The 21,212-nt window shown below is 45.1% G+C and overlaps 1 protein-coding gene across 2 annotated transcripts in view; it reads right to left on the reverse strand.

The window, feature by feature from the left end:
• The window catches only part of abcb6a (ATP-binding cassette, sub-family B (MDR/TAP), member 6a), a 183,379-nt gene that overhangs the window by 13,106 nt on the left and 149,061 nt on the right, over nt 1-21,212 (reverse strand). For both annotated transcript variants that reach the window (XM_055631955.1, XM_055631956.1), the window contains exon 18: nt 17,907-18,001. In XM_055631955.1, coding sequence (XP_055487930.1) covers nt 17,907-18,001 — 95 coding nt within the window. The remainder of the gene's footprint in view (nt 1-17,906; nt 18,002-21,212) is intronic.

A 21,212-nucleotide genomic window follows, 5' to 3' on the forward strand; every position in this document is an offset into this window, starting at 1 on the left:
GGGGTACCGCAAGGCTCAGTGCTGGGTCCCCAGCTATTTACAATATATATTAATGATTTGGACGAGGGAATTGAATGCAACATCTCCAAATTTGCGGATGACACGAAGCTGGGGGGCAGTGTTAGCTGTGAGGAGGATGCTAGGAGGCTGCAAGGTTCTGGAGTTTCCCCAACATCGGGAACATGTTTCCTGCCTCTAGCGTGTCCAAATCCTTAATAATCTTGTATGTTTCAATAAGATTCCCTCTCATCCTTTTAAACTTCAGAGTGTACAAGCCCAGCCGCTCTATTCTCTCAGTATATGACAGTCCCGCCATCCCGGAAATTAACCTTGTAAACCTACGCTGTGAAAAAGTGTGTCCTCATCTCCGTTCTAAATGGCACACCCCTTATTCTTAAACCGTGGCCCCTGGTTCTGGACTACCCCAACATCGGGAACATGTTTCCTGCCTCTAGCGTGTCCAAACCCTTAACAATCTTATATGTTTCAATAAGATCCAATGAGCCATTCAGTACCATCAGCTATTGATACATGGATTAAAAAAATACTTTTTTCCTCAGCAAAGTAGACATGGAGAAAATGTAGCTCATTTAACGAGGCAACAACCTTTGCAAATGTTTAAGAGGGAACTGCAGATGCTGGAGAATCGAAGGTTACACAAAAAAGCTGGAGAAACTCAGCGGGTGGAGATGCTTCGCTCCATAGATGCTGCTGCACCCGCTGAGTTTCTCCAGCTTTTTTGTGTAACCTTTGCAAATGTGTGTGCCAGTATTAAGAGGAAACCAACTGGGTTCCTTACTGTTGACGAGCTCTGTGTTTTCTTGCACGCAGAGCTTTTACACAGTGTGTGCAATGTGACTATGGCGGGCAGTCCTCTGGGGGCTGATGATGTTTTTTTACCCCCCAATAACTAATTGCTATATGAACAAAGACTTGGAGGCCAGCAGTGGAATCCTTCCTGCCCTCTGTGTGATAACATTGTAAATACATATCCTGCTCTTTGATCGCCCACTAAATGTGTGTCTGTCAAATACTTTGATCCTCAACCCGACAGAGCTATAAAGCCGTGCCCCCACCCACTTTTTTGATGTGGGCAGGGTCTGTTTATGAGGAGAGTGTGTGAGATGGGGAAAGGCAACAGCCAGGGCTCTGGCAATTGGAGCAGGCGTCGACCGCTTCCCATCAGGCTGGAGTGAAATAGGAAAGATAATAGAATCATTTTTAATGATTTGTGGCATAAAGATGTTTTCAATCGATTGATCTTTTTGAAGTGGAGTAGCCCCAGCTGGTGGGCGTGCCAAGTGCCACATGCTCCACACACTGGCTTCCTGTTTGCAGCAAGAGAGCTGCTGCAAAGAATTGGAAATGGAGAGGCAGTTCTTGGAGGATGTCTTAAATGAAAGGCCTGGTGGGAGCTTGAAGCAGATGAAACGCAGCGGGAAGCGTCTGTGTGAAAAGACCATGGGCTCCAGCTATAGGCAGTGTGCTCCTAATAATTTGGATCACAGGTAGTGATGATATCAGCTACTTCACCCTGCACATGATGGCAACTAATGAAGAACAAATAGTGCCAATCCCATCACAGGAGATAAGTCCTTGGCAGCAAGTCATTGCCAAAACATGTAATCAGCAGTCGGGTTATGATTAACTTGCATAGTAACAACTTATTTGAGCAATGATTTATTCTACATTTTCCTTGATATCTATCCTCTTTGTCTCGTTTTCACACCTTACATAGAAACATAGAAAATAGGTGCAGGAGTAGGCCATTAGGAGTAGGCCATTAGACCACTAATCAAGAATCTATCTATCTCTGCCTTAAATATATTCTGGTTCTGGACTACCCCAACATCGGGAACATTAGCAAGCAACAAAAGCTTTTCACTGTACCTCGGTACATAGAAAATAGGTGCAGGAGTAGGCCATTCGGCCCTTCGAGCCTGCACCGCCATTCAATATGATCATGGCTGATCATCCAACTCAGTATCCTGTACCTGCATTCTCTCCATACCCCCTGATTCCTTTAGCCACAAGGGCCACATCTAACTCCCTCTTAAATATAGCCAATGAACTGGCCTCAACTACCTTCTGTGGCAGAGAGTTCCAGAGATTCACCACTCTATGTGTGTGAAATAATGGTCTATTAATGTTCAGAGTTTTGTTTCAGTTTAGTTTAATAACCTGATGGCTGTGGGGAAGTAGCTATTCCTGAACCTGGACGTTGCAGTCTTCAAGCTCCTGTACCTTCTACCTGAAGGTAGCGGGGAGATGAGCGTGTGGCCAGGATGGTGTGGGTCCTTGATGATGCTGCCAGCCTGCAATGAACTGGCCTCAACTATTTCTGTGGCAGAGAATTCCACAGATTCGCCACTTTCTGTGTGAAAAAAAAGTTCTCATCTCGGTCCTAAAAGACTTCCCCCTTATCCTTAAACTGTGACCCCTTGTTCTGGACTTCCCCAACATTGGGAACAATCTTCCTGCATCTAGCCTGTCCAACCCCTTAAGAATTTTGTACGTTTCTATAAGATCCCCCCTCAAGCTTCTAAATTCTAGCGAGTACAAGCCGAGTCTATCCAGTCTTTCTTCATATGAAAGTCCTGACATCCCAGGAATCAGTCTGGTGAACCTCTTACACTTCCTTAGCTCCGTATTCCCCTCACCCTTAACTCATTCTGAAGGGTCTCGACCCGAAACGTCACCCATTCCTTCTCTCCAGAGGTGCTGTCTGTCCCGCTGAGTTGCTGCGGAATTTTGTGTAAGCCTGCGGTTTAAACCAGCATCGGCAGTTCTTGCCTACACAACTTATTTTAAAATCTGTATATCCGTAGCTGATGTCACTGTGTGATTCCATGCACAAACTCCATCTCTGTGTGACGTGCCAAAAGTGACTACCATGGCTCAGAGTCAGAATGTTGGAGTTCGTGAACCACTGCGCTTTTATTTCTAACTAGACCAAGTGGGACCTGTTGGGCCCCGTCCCCCAATGCAATAATCCACCACTCACCCAGGCTGCAAGGTGACTTGGATAGGCTGGGTGAGTGGGCAAAGGCATGGCAGATGCAGTATAATGTGGATAAATGTGAGGTTATCCACTTTGGTGGCAAAAAACAGGAAAGCAGACTATTATCTGAATGGTGGCCGATTAGGAAAGGGGGAGATGCAACGAGACCTGGGTGTCATGGTACACCAGTCATTGAAGGTAGGCATGCAGGTGCAGCAGGCAGTGAAGAAAGCGAATGGTATGTTAGCTTTCATAGCAAAAGGATTTGAGTATAGGAGCAGGGAGGTTCTACTGCAGTTGTGCAGGGTCTTGGTGAGACCACACCTGGAGTATTGCGTACAGTTTTGGTCTCCTAATCTGAGGAAAGACATTCTTGCCATAGAGGGAGTACAGAGAAGGTTCACCAGACTGATTCCTGCGATGGCAGGACTTTCATATGAGGAAAGACTGGATAGACTCGGCTTGTACACGTTGGAATACAGAAGATTGAGGGGGGATCTTATAGAAACTTACAAAATTCTTAAGGGGTTGGACAGGCTAGATGCAGGAAGATTGTTCCCGATGTTGGGGTAGTCCAGAACTAGAGGTCACAGTTTAAGGATAAGAGGGAAATCTTTTAGGACCGAGATGAGGAAATCATTTTTCACACAGAGAGTGGTGAATCTGTGGAATTCTCTGCCACAGAAAGTAGTTGAGGCCAGTTCATTGGATATATTTAAGAGGGAGTTAGATGTGGCCCTTGTGGCTAAAGGGATCAGGGGGTATGGAGAAAAGGCAGGGATGGGATACTGAGTTCGATGATCAGCCATGATCATATCAAATGGCGGTGCAGGCTCGAAGGGCCGAATGGCCTACTCCTGCACCTAATTTCTATGTTTCTATGAGATGAGGAAAACATTTTTCACACAGAGAGTGGTGAATCTGTGGAATTCTCTGCCACAGAAAGTAGTTGAGGCCAGTTCATTGGATATATTTAAGAGGGAGTTAGATGTGGCCCTTGTGGCTAAAGGGATCAGGGGGTATGGAGAGAAGGCAGGGATGGGATACTGAGTTGGATGATCAGCCATGATAATATCAAATGGCGGTGCAGGCTCGAAGGGCCGAATGGCCTACTCCTGCACCTATTTTCTATGTTTCTATGTTTCCCTCAACTAAACCCTTTTTCCGCCACTCACCCGTTCCCCCAATCCAATAATCCACCACTCACCCATAGCCTCTACGGAAGGCCTGGTCCCCCAACGCAACCCGTTCCCCAACGTAAGATGGCACCATCACACGTTGGGTCCCTGTCACACGGGAGGCCTGGTCCCCAACGCAACCCGTTTCCCAACGTATGATTCCACCACTCACCCGTTCCCCCAATGCAATATTCCACCACTCACCCGTTCCCCCAATGCAATATTCCACCACTCACCCATAGCCCCCAACTCTGCAGGTCATTTTAAACTTTAAAAAAAATGCAATTGCTTTAAGATTGAATGTGATGTAGGTGCCACCGACAAGGCCATCTTTTGTTATCCAAATCTAATCATTAAACATTGCTGTGTTGGGTTAGGCTGGCAGATTCTTTCCCTGAAGGACATTTCAGTATTCAGTAGTTACTTTAATGCCATTTCACTGAGTACTTGTACACATAGAAGAATCAAAAAATTCTTTCTCAATCAGTTCCTGTCAGTGCAGTTAATAAAAACAGAATAAATACATACAACTTTAAAATTAACATATCTAAAATAGACCTAAAAATCGAACTAAAAACAGACATTCAGACTGAACAGTGGCTTTGCCTTGGCAGGTGCCTAGCTGTCAAAGTATGGGCGAGGTTAGATGTGTGGGTGTATGATATATGGGGAGGGGACACAGTCCGTTAACCAGTCTTATTGCCTGTGGGAAGAAGCTGTGGAGCATCCTGCTGGTTCTGCAGCTGATGCTCCCGTACCTCTTCCCAGATGGCAGAATGGAGAAGATGTGGTGTGATGGGTGATAAGGGTCCTTAATAATTTGCTGTGAAGGACTCGGTGTTCTGGGATAGAAACACTGTGGCCGGTAGGGCAGAGTGGCGTCATAACTGCCAACTTTTAAATGTCACTTTAAAACTTTTAAATCTCCCCCACTGCGTCCCTCTCCTTACAACAATATAAAAACACTCCCATAGCTTGTGTATTGGCAGCGGAGATCCCATCTTCACAACAGCTTGTGTAAATGAGAGATCATCACTGGAAGCTGCTGGAAGAGTCTCCCTCTATGGCAGTTGTTATTTTCAAAGTCCCCTTTCTTAAACCTTTAAATATCAATAACTTGTGAAATACAACATCAAATCTGAAGGAAACCTGTTAGAACGACGACGGGAAAAAGCTGAGTAAGGTTCTGCAAACATTTTCAATCTATTGTGTACCGTTTTGGCGTGGTTCTTTGAGGTCTCTCGCATGCACACACACAGGCATCCAAACAAGACGAGACTTTTAGTATAGCATAGATAGGCGCGGTAGGCGGGGCGACTCTCGTCAGCAGCGGCCTCTGCAGCCCGTCCGCGTTTTTATTATTTTTTGTCTATGTTTATATGTAGTTTTTGTTATTTTTTGTTGGGGTGTGTGTGTGGGGGGTGGGGGTGGGGTGGTTGCAACTTTTAAATCTCTCCCTGCACGGGAGACCCGACCTTGTCGGGTCGCCATTGTTGTTGGGGCTGCAATGAGGTGTGGCCTCCAACAGGAGAAGACCGGGGACTCTGATGCCGACGACTCACCTCACCGTCGCAGAGCTGGCCGAGTCCGGAGCGGGTGGAGCGGTGGTAGAGCGCTGCTGCTGCTGATGCGGGGGCTGCAACTGCGGGTCTGCGGACGGCGGCACCGGGAGTCCGCGGGTCCCTGGAGGGAGACCGCTTTTCAGGGCTCCTGCAACGGCGACTTCTCCCGCCCGAGCTGCGGGGTCGAAGAGCTCCTGGAGCGGGGCCTGACATCATCGTCCCGCGCGGCTTGGAATGGCCGCGGGACTCTGCGAGCGCACGCCGGGGGCTACAACATCAAGACCCGGTGTGCGACCTCGCATCACCCGGCGTGGCTTTAATGGCCGCGGGACAATCGCCATCGCCATCGCCAGCCGGGGGCTTTGACTTTGACTCTGACATCGGGGGGGGGGGGGGGGGGGGGGGGGGAGAGTGCAGTGGAGAGATAAGTTTTTTTTGGCCTTCCATCACAGCAATGTGATGGATGTTTATGTAAAATGTAAATTATGTTGTGTCTGGGGTCTATTTGTTTCTAATGTATGGCTGCAGAAACGGCATTTCGTTTGGACCTCAAGGGGTCCAAATGACAATTAAATTGACTCTCTCTCTCTCTTGATAGATGGGACCTCTCGGTTATCCTTCTTCAAAACCAGAGCTTAGGCTCACACCCGATGAACAAGTATATTATCTTTTAATTCTAATGACCCTTGTCATATCGACTCCACTTATTAGGTATGTTGCAAAACCTACCTGAATCGTCGCTGAGAATCTGCCCCAGCCCGTGTGCACGATTTTGGCGCTGTTTAGAGGGGGCGGGTTTAAATCGCGATTTTTACTAGGCTGTTCCAATCGAAGATGTTTAGCCTAGTAAATCATTAACGAAAAATCGCTGAAAGACCCCGTTGCAAAAGGTATTATTAATTTTATAAGCCTCGAATAATAGTTATAATAGTTTTAAAATCACTCTCTCAACCCGCGACCTCTCGCAGCCCCAGGGTTTTATAAAGCAAACAATTAAAGGTATGTACCTTATTTTTATATTAAAAGGGGCTTCTTAAGACCCCTTTATACAAAGTTTACTACAGCGAGTAGTTCATTTTGGGCTCTTCAGAACCCAATGTATTTTTCTGGGCATTTGGGGCACAAATCCAGCGCAATGTGAACGTTCTAAACCAGCGCGTTCACAGGAACCCACTAGAAAGCTGATTTAAAATGGACTTTAATTTACAGCAATTGAACACTAAATTCCTTCCATTTGGCCTATAAATTGATGTAAATGAGATTTAAAAATCATGTTTTATTATGAATTATTTGTGAACATTATTTGGACACTTAGGCTATTTAAAAATGTTAATCATTTATTATGAAATGGATAGATGTTTAGATCTAGTAATTGAAGTTTGAAATTAGCTACAATTGGGTAACTAACTAATTATATGCTTTAATTTCAGGTCATCCAAGTAAGATTATTTTATATTTGTTTCAGAATGGTTCAATCTATGATAACTGAAAATTTCATTCAGTTCTCTTAATTTTTAAGAAGGTTATGGGCTTTTGACTGTCCATGATCACAGCTTTTTTGTTGTGTCCATAGAAAATCAATAGGGAACAAGATGCTAATTTCCGAGTATGAAAATGGCCATAACTTTTTTTATTACTTGAGATATGAAAGTGAATTAGGTGTCAAATTAAACTTTTTGTTATGCTTTATCTGATGGGATAAATTGCAGCCTTGATTTTTTAAATCTCAAAATTTTGTGACATTGCTACACTTATACCTCACAAGGCCAGCAGCATAATCAAGGGCCCTGGCCACTAACTCGTCTCCCCTCTCCCATCAGGCAAGTAGTAGAAGTGTGAAAATGCAAACCTCCAGATTCTGTGACAGTTTCTTCCCAGCTGTTACCAGGCAACTGAATCATCCTACCACAACCAGAGAGCAATACTGAACTACTATCTACCTCATTGGTGACCCTCGGACTATCCTTGATCGGACTTCGCTGGCTTAACCTTGCACCAAACGTTATTCCCTTAATCATGTACCTATACACGGTAAATGGCTCGATTGTAATTGGTATTGTTTTTGATGGATAGGTGACGTTTCACAGAGTGCTGGAGTAACTCAGCGGGTCAGGCAGCATCTGTGGAGAACATGGATAGGTGACGTTTCACAGAGTGCTGGAGTAACTCAGTGGGTCAGGCAGCATCTGTGGAGAACATGGATAGGTGACGTTTCACAGAGTGCTGGAGTAACTCAGCGGGTGCAGCAGCATCTATGGAGCTAAGGAAATAGGCAACGTTTCGGGCCGAAACCCTGGGTTTCGGCCCGAAACGTTGCCTATCTCCAGAAGGTTCGGCCCGAAACGTTGCCTATTTCCTTAGCTCCATAGATGCTGCTGCACCATAACTCGGTGGGTCAGGCAGCATCTGTGGAGAACATAGATAGGTGACGTTTCACAGAGTGCTGGAGTAACTCAGCGGGTCAGGCAGCATCTGTGGAGAACATGGATAGGTGACGTTTCGGGTCGGGACTCTTCTTCAGACTGTTAGCACTTACTAATGTTAGTTATGTAAGAAACAAGGCACACATTTGTACATAGCGACTTGCCAATACAATATTATATTGTGTTTTGATGGTGCTGGTTGGGGTATAAATCATTCACTGATGTCATGTGTGAACCAAAGTGGATTTGATTAAAGATTATAACGTTACAAATCTCATGGGGAACATTAAAACATAGAAAATAGGTGCAGGAGTAGGCCATTCGGTCCTTCGAGCCTGCACCGCCATTCAATATGATCATGGCTGATCATCCAACTCAGTACCCTGTACCTGCCTTCTCTCCATACCCCCTGATCCCTTTAGCCACAAGGGCCACATCTAACTCCCTCTTAAATATAGCCAATGAACTGTGGCCTCAACTACCTTCTGTGGCAGAGAATTCCACAGATTAGCCACTCTCTGTGTGTAAAATGTTTTCCTCATCTCGGTCCTAAAAGATTTCCTCCTTATCCTTAAACTGTGACCCCTTGTTCTGGACTTCCCCAACATCGGGAACAATCTTCCTGCATCTAGCCTGTTCAACCCCTTAAGAATTTTGTAAGTTTCTATAAGATCCCCCCTCAATCTTCTACATTCTAGCGAGTACAAACCGAGTCTATCCAGTCTTTCTTCATATGAAAGTCCTGACATCCCAGGAATCAGTCTGGTGAACCTTCTCTGTACTCCCTCTATGGCAAGAATGTCCTTCCTCAGATTAGGAGACCAAAACTGTACGCAATACTCCAGGTGTGGTCTCACCAAGACCCTGTACAACTGCAGTAGAACCTCCCTGCTCCTATATTCAAATCCTTTTGCTATGAATGCTAACATACCATTTGCCTTCTTCACTGCCTGCTGCACCTGCATGCCTACTTTTAATGGCTGGTGTACCTAGGTATGTTACAAAACCTACCTGAATCGTCATTGGGAATCTGCCCTCAGCCATGTCCGCGTTGTGGCGCTGTTTGGAGGGGGCGGGTTTAAAACGCGATTTTTACTAGGCTGTACTAATCGCAGATGTTCAGCCTAGTAAATCATTAACGAAAAATCGCTGCAAGACCCGGTCGCAAAAGGTATTATTAGTTTTATAGGTCTCGATAATATAGTTATAATAGTTTTTAAATTAGTCTCATTCCGCAACCTCTCGCAGCCCCAGGGTTTTATAAAGCAAACAATTAAAGGTATGTACCTTATTTTTACATTAAATGGGGCATATATATAACCCTGTAATTAAAGTTATCTATAGCGAGTAGTTCATTTTGGGCTTTTTATATCCCGCAGTATTTTTCTCGGCATTTGAGGGCACTAATCCAGCGCGATGTCAACGTTCTAAACCAGCGCGTTCACATGAACCCACTAGAAAGCCGATTTAAATGGGCATTTATTTACAGCAATTGAACACTAAATTCCTTCCATTTGGCCTATAAATTAATGTAAATTAGATATAAAAATCATGTTATATTGTGAATTATTTGTGAATAATCTTGGGACACTTAGGCTATTTAAAAATGTTAATCTTTCCTTAAGAAATGGGCTTTTGACTATCCAAGATCACAGCTTTTTTGTAATGTCCATTGAAAATCAATAGGGAACAAGATGCTAATTTCCGAGTATGAAAATGGCCATAACTTTTTTAATACTTGAGATATGAAATTGAATTTGGTGTCAAATTAAACTTATTGTTATGCTTTATCTGATGGGATAAATTGCAGACTTGATTTTTAAAATCTCAAAATTTTGTAACATTGCTAGTGTACCTGGTCTTGTTGCATCTCCCCCTTTCCTAATCGGCCACCATTCAGATAATAGTCTACTTTCCTGTTTTCCTGGCGGGGGGGGGGGGGGTAAGGTAATATCTTCTCTTTTGTTGTTTTTGGACTAAGATTTTTAATGTCGCTCTCAAAACTATTTTTAATAATAAAAACATAAATAGTTGGAAATATTGTAGTTTAAGCAGCAACAGAAACAAAGTTAACATTTCAGGTTGGTGACCACGTGTCAAGGTGTCATAGGAAGGGGTGTGGTTGGGATAGGACTGGAAGATAAGGCCAAGGAGTTCCTTGGAGATGGTGAAATGTTTTGTTGCAGAGAGATGTATATATATGGTGGTGGAATCTTGTTGAAGCTGTTTGACAAAGCGTCTTGGATCCGAAAAGTAACAAGTGAAAAGTGAGACGTAGAAACATAGAAAAATAGGTGCAGGAGTAGGCCATTCGGCTCTTCAATATGAATGGCTTGGGAGCTGAACATCCAGGGAAATTCAATATTCAGGAGGGATAGACAGAAAGGAAAAGGAGGTGGGGTAGCGTTGCTGGTTAGAGAGCAGATTAATGCAATAGAAAGGAAGGGCATTAGCTTTGAGGATGTGGAATCGGTATGGGTAGAGCTGCGAAACACTAAGGGGCAGAAAACGCTAGTGGGAGTTGTGTACAGGCCACCTAACCGTAGTAGTGGAGTTGGGGATGGCATCAAACAGGAAATTAGAAATGCGTGCAACAAAGGCAAAACAGTTATAATGGGTGACTTCAATCTACATATAGATCGGGGAAATCAAATTGGCAAGGGTGCTGAGGAAGAGGATTGCGGGATAGTTTTCTAAACCAACATGTAGAGGAACCAACGAGAGAGCAGGCTATTCTAGACTGGGTATTGAGTAATGAGGAAGGGTTAGTTAGCAGTCTTGTTGTGCGTGGCCCCTTGGGCAAGAGTGACCATAATATGGTTGAGTTCTTCATTAGGCTGGAGAGTGACATTTGTTAATTCAGAAACAAGGGTTCTGAACTTAAAGAAAGGTAACTTTGAGGGTATGAGAAGTGAATTGGCCAAGATTGACTGGCAATTGATTCTTAAAGGGTTGACGGTGGATATGCAATGGACGACATTTAAAGACTGCATGGATGAACTACAACAATTGTTCATCCCAGTTTGGCAAAAGAATAAATCAGGGAAGGTAGTACATCCGTGGATAACAAAGGAAATCAGGGATAGTATCAAAGCAAAAGATGAAGCGTACAAATTAGCCAGAAAAAGTAGCCTACCAGAGGACTGGGATACATTCAGAGTCCAGCAGAGGAGGACAAAGGGCTTAATTAGGGAAGGGAAAATAGATTATGAAAGAAAACTGGCAGGGAACATAAAAACTGATTGCAAAAGTTTTTATAGATATGTGAAGAGGAAGAGATTAGTTAAAACAAATGTAGGTCCCTTGCAGTCAGAAATAGGTGAATTAATCATGGGGAACAAGGACATGGCGGACCAATTGAATAACTACTTTGGTTCTGTTTTCACTAAGGAAGACATAAATAATCTGCCGGAAATAGCAGGGGACCGGGGGTTAAATGAGATGGAGGAACTGAGGAAATCCAGGTTAGCCGGGAAGTGGTGTTAGGTAAGTTAAAAAGATTAAAGGCCGATAAATCCCCAGGGTCAGACAGGCTGCATCCCAGAGTACTTAAGGAAGTAGCTTCAGAAATAGTGGATGTATTAAGTGATAATTTTTCAAAACTCTTTAGATTCTGGAGTAGTTCCTGAGGATTGGAGGGTAGCTAATATAACCCGACTTTTTAAAAATGGAGGGAGAGAGAAAACGGGGAATTACAGACCAGTTAGTCTAATATCGGTAGTGGGGAAACTGCTAGAATCAGTTATTAAAGATGGGATAACAGCACATTTGGAAAGTGGTGAAATCATTGGACAAAGTCAGCATGGATTTACGAAAGGTAAATCATGTCTGACGAATCTTATAGAATTTTCCGAGGATGTAACTAGTAGCATGGATAGGGGAGAACCAGTGGATGTGTTATATCTGGACTTTCAGAAAGCTTTCGACAAGGTCCCACATAAGAGATTAAGATACAAACTTAAATCACACGGTATTGGTGGTTCAGTATTGATGTGGATAGACAACTGGCTGGCAAACAGGAAGAAATTAGTAGGAGTAAACGGGTCCTTTTCAGAATGGCATGCTAGTGGGTACTGCGAGGCTCAGTGCTGGGTCCCCAGCTATTTACAATACAGAGAGTGGTGAACCTCTGGAACTCTCTGCCACAGAAGATAGTTGAGGCCAGTTGATTGGCTATATTTAACAGGGAGTTAGATGTGGCCCTTGGGGCTAAAGGGATCAGGGGGTATGGAGAGAAGGCAGGTACGGGATACTGAGTTGGATGATCAGCCATGATCATATTGAATGGCGGTGCAGGCTCGAAGGGCCAAATGGCCTACTCCTGCACCTATGTTCTATGTTTCTATGATCATGGCTGATCATCTAAAATCAGTTTCCCGTTCCTGCTTTCTCCTCATATCCTTTGATTCCTTTAGCCCCAAGAGCTAAATCTAACTCTCTTGAAAACATCCAGTGCATTGGCCTCCATTGCCTTCTGTGGAAGAGATTTCCACAGATTCACAATTCTCTGGGTGAAGACTTTTTTCCTAATTTCCGTCCTAAATGACCTTCCCCTCATTCTTAATCTGTGGCCCCTGGCATTAGGCTCCCCCAACATCGGGAACATTTTTCCTGCATCTAGCCTGTCCAATCCCTTAAGAATTTTATATGTGAACCTACGCTGCACTCCCTCAATAGCAATAATATCCTTCCTCAAATTAGGAGATCAAAATTGCACACAATACTCCAGGTGAGGTCTCACCAGGGCCCTGTACAACTGCAGAAGGACCTCCATGCTCCTAAACTCAAATCCTCTCGCAATGAAGGCCAACTTTCTTCTTCACTGCCTGCTGTACCTGCATGCTTACTTTCAGTAACTGATGTACAAGGACACCCAGGTCTCGTTGCACCTCCCCTTCTCCTAATCGGACACCATTCAGATAATAATCTGCCTTCCTGTTCTTGCCACCAAAGTGGATAATCTCACATTTATCCACATTATACTGCATCTGCCATGCTTCTGCCCATTCACCCAACCTATCCAAGTCACCATTCAATGTGATCATGGCTGATCATCCCCAATCAGTACCCCGTTCCTGCCTTCTCCCCATATCCCCTGACTTCGCTATTTTTAAGAGCCCTATCTAGCTCCCTCTTGAAACTATCCAGAGAACCAGCCTCCACCTCCCTCTGAGGCAGAGAATTCCACAGACCGATCAAGGATAATCCGACGGTCACCAATGAGGTAGATCGTAGTTCAGGACCGCTCTCTAGTGTTGGTAGGATGTTTCAGTTGCCTGATAACAGCTGGGAAGAAGCGGTCCCTGAATCTGGAGGTTTCAACGGCCTCCAGTTCTTCCTTGTACAGAGACACAATGAGAGACCATTGCTCTCTCCACAGATGCTGGCTGATCTGTTGAGTACTTTCAGTATTTTGTCTTTCACCATCTTATCCTTTAGCTTTTAAAATAACCAAGCAATTTATTTGAATGATTTGGTTTCAAGAATAAATATTTCATAGTCATACAGCATGGAAAGAGGTCCTTTGGCCCGCCGAGTCTGCGCTGATCATCTATCACCCGCTCACACTTTGCGCGGTGGGGTCGCTGCAGGTTGACTGCTCTGCCGTGTTCATTTTTTAGTGTGTCCAAATGTTTGTTTTCAGTGTCTCCTGGTGTGTCTTGTGTAGGGGGTGGTGGGGAGGGGAAAGGGGGGAACCGCATTTGGTTGCCTCCTTCAAAGTAGAGACGACTTTTTCCATGTGGCCTCCCTAACAGCATTGATTGGAGCGGCCTTTCCCGGAGTTTCAGCAGCGGGCGCAGCGTGGACTCTCCATCGCGGAGCATGCGGACCCTTGCCGGGGGTCGCCAGAGAGGAGTGCTCCGATCGCTGGCCCGCGCGCGGACTGTTACATCCTGAAGCCGTGGTCTTCCTCTGAGGAAGGGTCTCGACCCGAAACGTCGCCTATTTCCTTCGCTCCATAGATGCTGCCTCACCCGCTGAGTTTCACCAGCATTTTTGTCTACCTTCGATTTTCCAGCACCTGCAGTTTCTTCTTAAACGTAAATATATCAACTCATGGGTTGAGATTTCTTGAATAAAACTTATGACCTTCACAACTCACAAGTATGAATTCTGTGAAATGAGCCTTGGCTAAAGGTTGTCTAGGTCAGATCAGAATCAAACCATGTATATATATCTTTCCAAAAGCATTACTGAAGTTCTGGCCAAGTACTTCACCCCAAAACTTCACCTTAACACGAATTACCATATAACCATATAACAATTACAGCACAGAAACAGGCCATCTCAGCCCTTCTAGTCCGTGCCGAACACTTCATCTCACCTAGTCCCATCTACCTGCACTCAGACACATAACCCTCCATTCCTTTCCCATCCATATACCTATCCAATTTATTTTTAAATGATAAAATCGAACCTGCCTCCACCACTTCCACTGGAAGCTCATTCCACACAGCTACCACTCTCTGAGTAAAGAAGTTCCCCCTCATGTTACCCCTAAACATTTGTCCCTTAATTCTCAAATCATGCCCTCTTGTTTGAATCTTCCCTACTCTCAATGGAAAAAGCTTATCCTCGTCAAATCAGTCTATCCCTCTCATAATTTTAAAGACCTCTATCAAGTCCCCCCTTAACCTTCTGCGCTCCAAAGAATAAAGACCTATGTTGTTCAACTTTTCTCTGTAACTTAGGTGCTGAAACCCAGGCAACATTCTAGTAAATCTCCATCAAATTCTGCATGATGTTTTGAAGAAACTGACAGCAGGTGACGTATTTTGACAATGGTCTAGTCCAGGAGACGTCTGGAACAATCTGACGTCAGACACATCTGCTTCACACACGCTCAATTACGGCATAAACCAGCCGGCATCTTTCATCAGTCCTCATAATGTTGATTGGATCAATGTGGGGCGTGGCATTTGATCTAAGGCAAACTGAAACAAACAATCCCATCTGGGTAAAACAGAGGGAGCGAGGGGTGGACAAGCAACCTGCTAGGTGTTTAGTTTAGGTTAGTTCACAGACACAGTGTGGAAACAGGCCCTTCGGCCCACCGAATCCACGGTGACCCAGCGATCCCTGCACACTAACACTATCTTACACACGCTAGGGACAATTTGCAATTAGACCAAGCTAATTAGCCTACAAACCCATACGTCTTTGGAGTGTGGGAGGAAGCCGGAGATCTCGGAGGAAACCCATGCAGGTCACGGGGCAAATATGCAAATTCCGTACAGACAGCCCCCGTAGTCAGGATCGAACCCAGGTATCAGGCGCTATATGGCAGCAACTCTACCGCTGTGCCACCACTCCGCACTAACAAGGTCGTAAACCAGCCCAGTTGGAATCTGTGATTTTCTGGATACAGAATTGGCTACACAAATTGACAATAGACAATAGGTGCAGGAGTAGGCCATTCAGCCCATCGAGCCAGCACCGCCATTCAATGTGATCATGGCTGATCATCCCCAATCAGTTCCCCGTTCCTGCCTTCTCCCCATATCCCTGACTCCGCTATCTTTAAAAGCCCTATCCAGCTCGCTCTGGAAAGTATCCAGAGAACCGGCCTCCACCGCCCTCTGAGGCAGAGAATTCCACAGACTCACCATTCTCTGTGAGAAAAAGTGTTTCCACGTCTCCGTTCTAAATGGCTTACTCCTTATTCTTGAACTGTGACCCCTGGTTCTGGACTCCCCCAACATCGGGAACATGTTTCCTGCCTCTAGCGTGTCCAAACCCTTAATAATCTTCTATGTTTCAATAAGATTCCCTCTCATCCTTCTAAACTCCAGAGTGTACAAGCCCAGCCGCTCCATTCTCTCAGCATATGACAGTCCCGCCATCCCGGGAATCAACCTGAATCCATGCTGTACCACTCTATGACTGTAATAGTCACTTCCTAATGTTTTTCAGTGGTGGAGTAGTGTGCGGCAATCTTAATGCTGATCACATCCCAAGGACAAACAAAGTTTGCTCAATGTCTTTTCAAGGCTGTTTTGACTTTTGAAACCGCCTTTCATTTTGAAGCCAAGAACCACTGGAACTAAATGTTTCAGTAAGTTTAATTCTTGAAGCACAACAGCCATTGCGAAGTGTTGTTTAGATTTCCCACCAAAGTTTCACTCCTGGGATTTGAGTACAATACCCAGGCCGACAGCCCAGTGTCGTTTATTAACAAGTACTGTTCTGTCAGAAATGTTAAGGAGCAGGGATTCTGTGTGGAAGCAAGAACAGTATTTATCCCCCGAACACCTAAAAAACATCTGATCTAATCAACATCACAATGCTATTGAAGGGAACTTAGAAACATAGAAAATAGGTGCAGGAGTAGGCCATTCGGCCCTTCGAGCCTGCACCATTCGCCATTCAATATGATCATGGCTGATCATCCAACTCGGTATCCTGTACCTGCCTTCTCTCCATACCCCCTGATCCCTTTAGCCACAAGGGCCACATCTAACTCCCTCTTAAATATAGCCAATGAACTGCGGCCTCAACTCCCTTCTGCGGGAGAGAATTCCACAGATTCACCACTCTCTGTGTGAAAATAAATTTTCTCATCTCGGTCCTAAAAGATTTCCCCCTTACCCTTAAACTGTGACCCCTTGTTCTGGACTTCCCCAACATCGGGAACAATTTTCTTGCATCTAGCCTGTCCAACCCCTTAAGAACTTGCTTTGCACAAACCAGCAGGCTGGTTTTTGACTTTGACGGCCAGCAAAGCACTTTAGATGCTCAAAGAATGTGAAAGGTTCTATGAGATGCAAGTTTAGTTTAGTTTAGAGATAGGCGGAAACAGGCCCATCGGCCCACCGCGTCCATCAGCGATCCCCACACACTTCTACACACACTAGGGACAGGTCCACCCACTGATAATCCGGACAAAATTACGATAGTGCACTTGAAATTCCCCCAGAATGTGGCGCCTAGGCCTGGTGAGGCGGGTGATTTTAACCTCATTGGGACCTCTGTGGAAAGCACCTTGTCCGGAAATATCACGATTTGGTTTGGGAACTGTTCTGCCCAGGACAAGAAGGCTCTGCAGAGAGTAGTGCGTTCGGCCGAACGCACTATGGGAACTACACTCGCCCCCCCTGCAGGAACTATACATCAGAAGGTGCAACTCCAGAGCAAACAAAATCATGGGAGACCCCTTCCACCCCAGCAACGGACTGTTCCAGCTGCTACGGTCAGGCAAACGCTTCCGTTGCCATGCGGTGAGAACGGAGAGGATGAGAAGGATCTTCTTCCCAGAGGACATTCGGACTGTAAACTCCTATCTCTCCAGGGACTAACTTTACTGAACCACTCTACTGTTGTGTGATGTCTTTTTAAAATTGCAGTTTTTTCCCTTTTTCGTCCCTCCCTCCCACAAACATGTAATATGTGAACATGTGATTCTGTTCCATTCAGTTAGTTTGTTTGTCTTTTTGCACAATCCGCGAGCATTGCCACTTTTCATTTCACTGCACATCCCGTATGCGTATGAGATGAATAACCATGGCTTGACTTGACTGTAGCCAATTGGCGGGTAGAATTTGCACCGGGGCTCAGCCAGAGCCGGCAGATGCGTACCCATGGCCGATTTCCAAGGCCGACTTTGCGGGGCAGTATCTCAGCCCTCCCCCCAAGGCCGTGACCTCCGTTAGTCTGACAAAACGGACAATCCGGCAAAGCTCTAGAGCCAAGGATGCCGGAAAATCGGTGGTGGATCTGTAGCAGTTTTTCTCGGAGCACTGACCTGTGAGCCACGATGATCGTAGTCCTGTTGGCACACACTTTGGCAAGCGAGGCCTGAATGTTCCTTTCGGTGTGTGTGTCCAGAGCAGATGTGGCCTGCACAAACACAAGAAATGTGTACTGTCGTAACAACGAAACAACAAAAATATCCGCAGAAGAGTCGTAGAATCATACAGGCCCTTCGGCCCAACTTGCCCACACCGACCAACATGTCCCTTCTACACTAGTCCCACTTGCCTGCGTTTGGCCCATATCACTCCAAACCTGTCCTATATCCATGGACTCATCTAATTGTTTCTTAAACGTTGGGATAGTCCCAGCCTCAACTACCTCCTCTGGCAGCCTGTTCCATACACCCACCACCCTCTGTGTGAAAATGTTACCCTTTAGATTCCTATTAAATTTTCCCCCTTCACTTTAAACCTATGTCCTCTGGTTCTCGATTCCCCTACTCTGGGCAAGAGACTCTGTACATCATTGGCAAGTGACGTCACACTGACAAAGATGTTCAAATGACTCGAAACAGAATCAGAAATTGGTGATCAGCACTGAGACTAATGTCCCTGTCCCACTTAGGAAACCTGAACGGAAACCTCTGGAGACTTTGCGCCACACCCAAGGTTTCCGTGCGGTTCCCGGAGGTTGCAGGTAGTGGAAGCAGGTAGGGAGACTGACAAAAACCTCCGGGAACCACACGGAAAACTTGGGTGGGGCGCAAAGTCTCGAGAGGTTTCCATTCAGGTTTCCTAAGTGGAACAGGGGCTTAACTCCACTTCCCAAGTCTTGTCAGTCGGTGCACAGGTTACAGGATATCAAGTGCTCGTCCTGATGCATTTTTAATGGATGGACAGTTTATGGCTTCACGATCCTCGAGGCAGAAAGTTACAAAGCAAAACGACTCTTTAGGAGAATCCCTCCCTAATCCAGTACACTTATTTTAATTAAAACACCGGAGTCTGGCAGTATTTTGGTCAACAACACTTTTTTACTCACAGAGAGTTGTGAGTCTGTGAATTCTCTGCCTCAGAGGGCGGTGGAGGCCGGTTCTCCCTGGATGCTTTCAAGAGAGAGCTAGATAGGGCTCTTAAAGATAGCGAGTCAGGGGATATGGGGAGAAGGCAGGAACGGGGTACTGATTGGGGATGATCAGCCGTGATCACATTGAATGGCGGTGCTGGCTCGATATTGTCTGTTTGAAACATTATTCATGTTATTCCCTATATCCTGTATCTGTACACTGTGGACGGCTCGATTGTAATCATGTATTGTCTTTCCGCTGATGGTTAGCACACACCAAAAGCTTTTCACTGTGACAATAAACTAAACTCAATTTAACTATGGAGGGTGAAGGAAGGAACTGCAGATGCTGATTCAAACTGAAGATAGACACAAAAAGCTGGAGCAACTCAGCAGGTCACAGACTGCATCTCTGGAGCGAAGGAATAGGTGACGTTTTGGGTCGAGACACTTCTTCAGTCTGAAGATACCTACTGAAGATGGGTCTCAACCCGAAACGTCACATATTCCTTCTCTCCAGAGATGCTGTCTGACCCACTGAGTTACTTCAGCCTTTTGTGTCTATCTTTAACTATGGAGGGAATGGACAGATGACGTTTCAGATTCACGGTCATGGTCTCCATCTGAAATGTTGTCTGTTCATTCCCTCTACAGATGCTGCCTGACCTGCTGAGATCCTCTACTTGACCTGACATTGTATCTCAAACTATTTAAAATCTTGATCTTGTAGTTATATTTCTCTTTAATTCATAGATCCATGGGCCTAGAAGCAGAAGATTGAGTATAGAAGCTGGCATGTAATGTTAAAATTGTACAAGGCATTGGTGAGACCAAATCTGGAGTATGGTGTACAATTTTGGTCGCCCAATTATAGGAAGGATGTCAACAAAATAGAGAGAGTACAGAGGAGATTTACTAGAATGTTGCCTGGGTTTCAACAACTGAGTTACAGAGATAGGTTGAATAAGTTAGGTCTTTATTCTCTGGAGCGCAGAAGGTTAAGGGGGGACTTGATAGAGGTCTTTAAAATGATGAGAGGGATAGACAGAGTGGATGTGGACAAGCTTTTCCCTTTGAGAATAGGGAAGATTCAAACAAGAGGACATGACTTCAGAATTAAGGGACAGAAGTTTAGGGGTAACATGAGGGGGAACTTCTTTACTCAGAGATGGTAGCGGTGTGGAATGAGCTTCCAGTGGAAAATGGTGGTGGCAGGTTATTTGGTATCATTTAAAATATAAATTGGGCCTAGGCAGATGGATGAGTACAGAAGCTGGGATGTAATGGAGGGGCATTATGGTATGGTGTAGTGCCCAGGCAGGATGGGACTAAGGATTTAAAATGTTGTTGTTTTCGGCACAGGATAGGTTGACTTGTAGGGGCAGAAGGTGGCCTTTAAAATTCCGATGCTGAGAATAGGGAAGATTGGAGGACATGACTTCAGAATTAAGGGACAAGGGATGAAGTTTAGGGGTAACATGAGGGGGAACTTCTTACTCAGAGAGTGGTAGCGGTGGTGGAATGAGCTTCCAGTGAAAGTGACAATAGGTGCAGGAGTAGGCCATTTGGCACCGAGCCAGCACCGCCATTCAAAGTGATCATATGGACATGGCTGATCAACCACAATCAGTACCCCATTCCTGCTTTCGCCCCATAGCCCTAAGAGTTCTATCTAACTCTCTTTTGAATGCACCAGTGAATCGGCCTCCACTGCCTTCTGAGGCAGAGAATCCCACAGATTCATAACCCTCTGGGTGGAAAAGTTTTTCCTCATCTCAGTTCGAAAGGACCTACCTCTTATTCGTAAACTGTGGCCCCTGGTTCTGGACGCCCCCCCAACATCGGGAACATATTTCCTGCATCTAACATTTCCTGTCCAATCCCTTAATAAATGTATATGCTTCTATAAGATTCCCTCTCATCCTTCTAAATTCCAGTGAATACAAGCCCAGTCACTCCATTCTTTCATTATATGACATTCCCGCCATCCCGGGAATTAACCTGGTGAACCTACGCTGCACTCCCTCAATAGCAAGAATGTCCTTCCTCAAATTAGGAGACCAAAACTGCACACAATACTCCATGTAAACAAATTCACTATGACACGATTGCGTTTAACAGCCAGGGCAGGTTGAATGCATTGATATGTTCCTTGATATCCGCTGAGCCTGAAGCGAGAATAACCGATATCTATAAGTTGGCCAAGTCCATGCACAAACTGTGTTCCACTGAACAAAAAAGGAGTAAGTTCTTCCCTCTTCTGATGCATGACATGATAAAACTTAAACCT

This window comes from Leucoraja erinacea, unplaced genomic scaffold, assembly GCF_028641065.1.
Source record: "Leucoraja erinacea ecotype New England unplaced genomic scaffold, Leri_hhj_1 Leri_97S, whole genome shotgun sequence".
In the NCBI taxonomy this organism is placed as follows: domain Eukaryota; kingdom Metazoa; phylum Chordata; class Chondrichthyes; order Rajiformes; family Rajidae; genus Leucoraja; species Leucoraja erinaceus.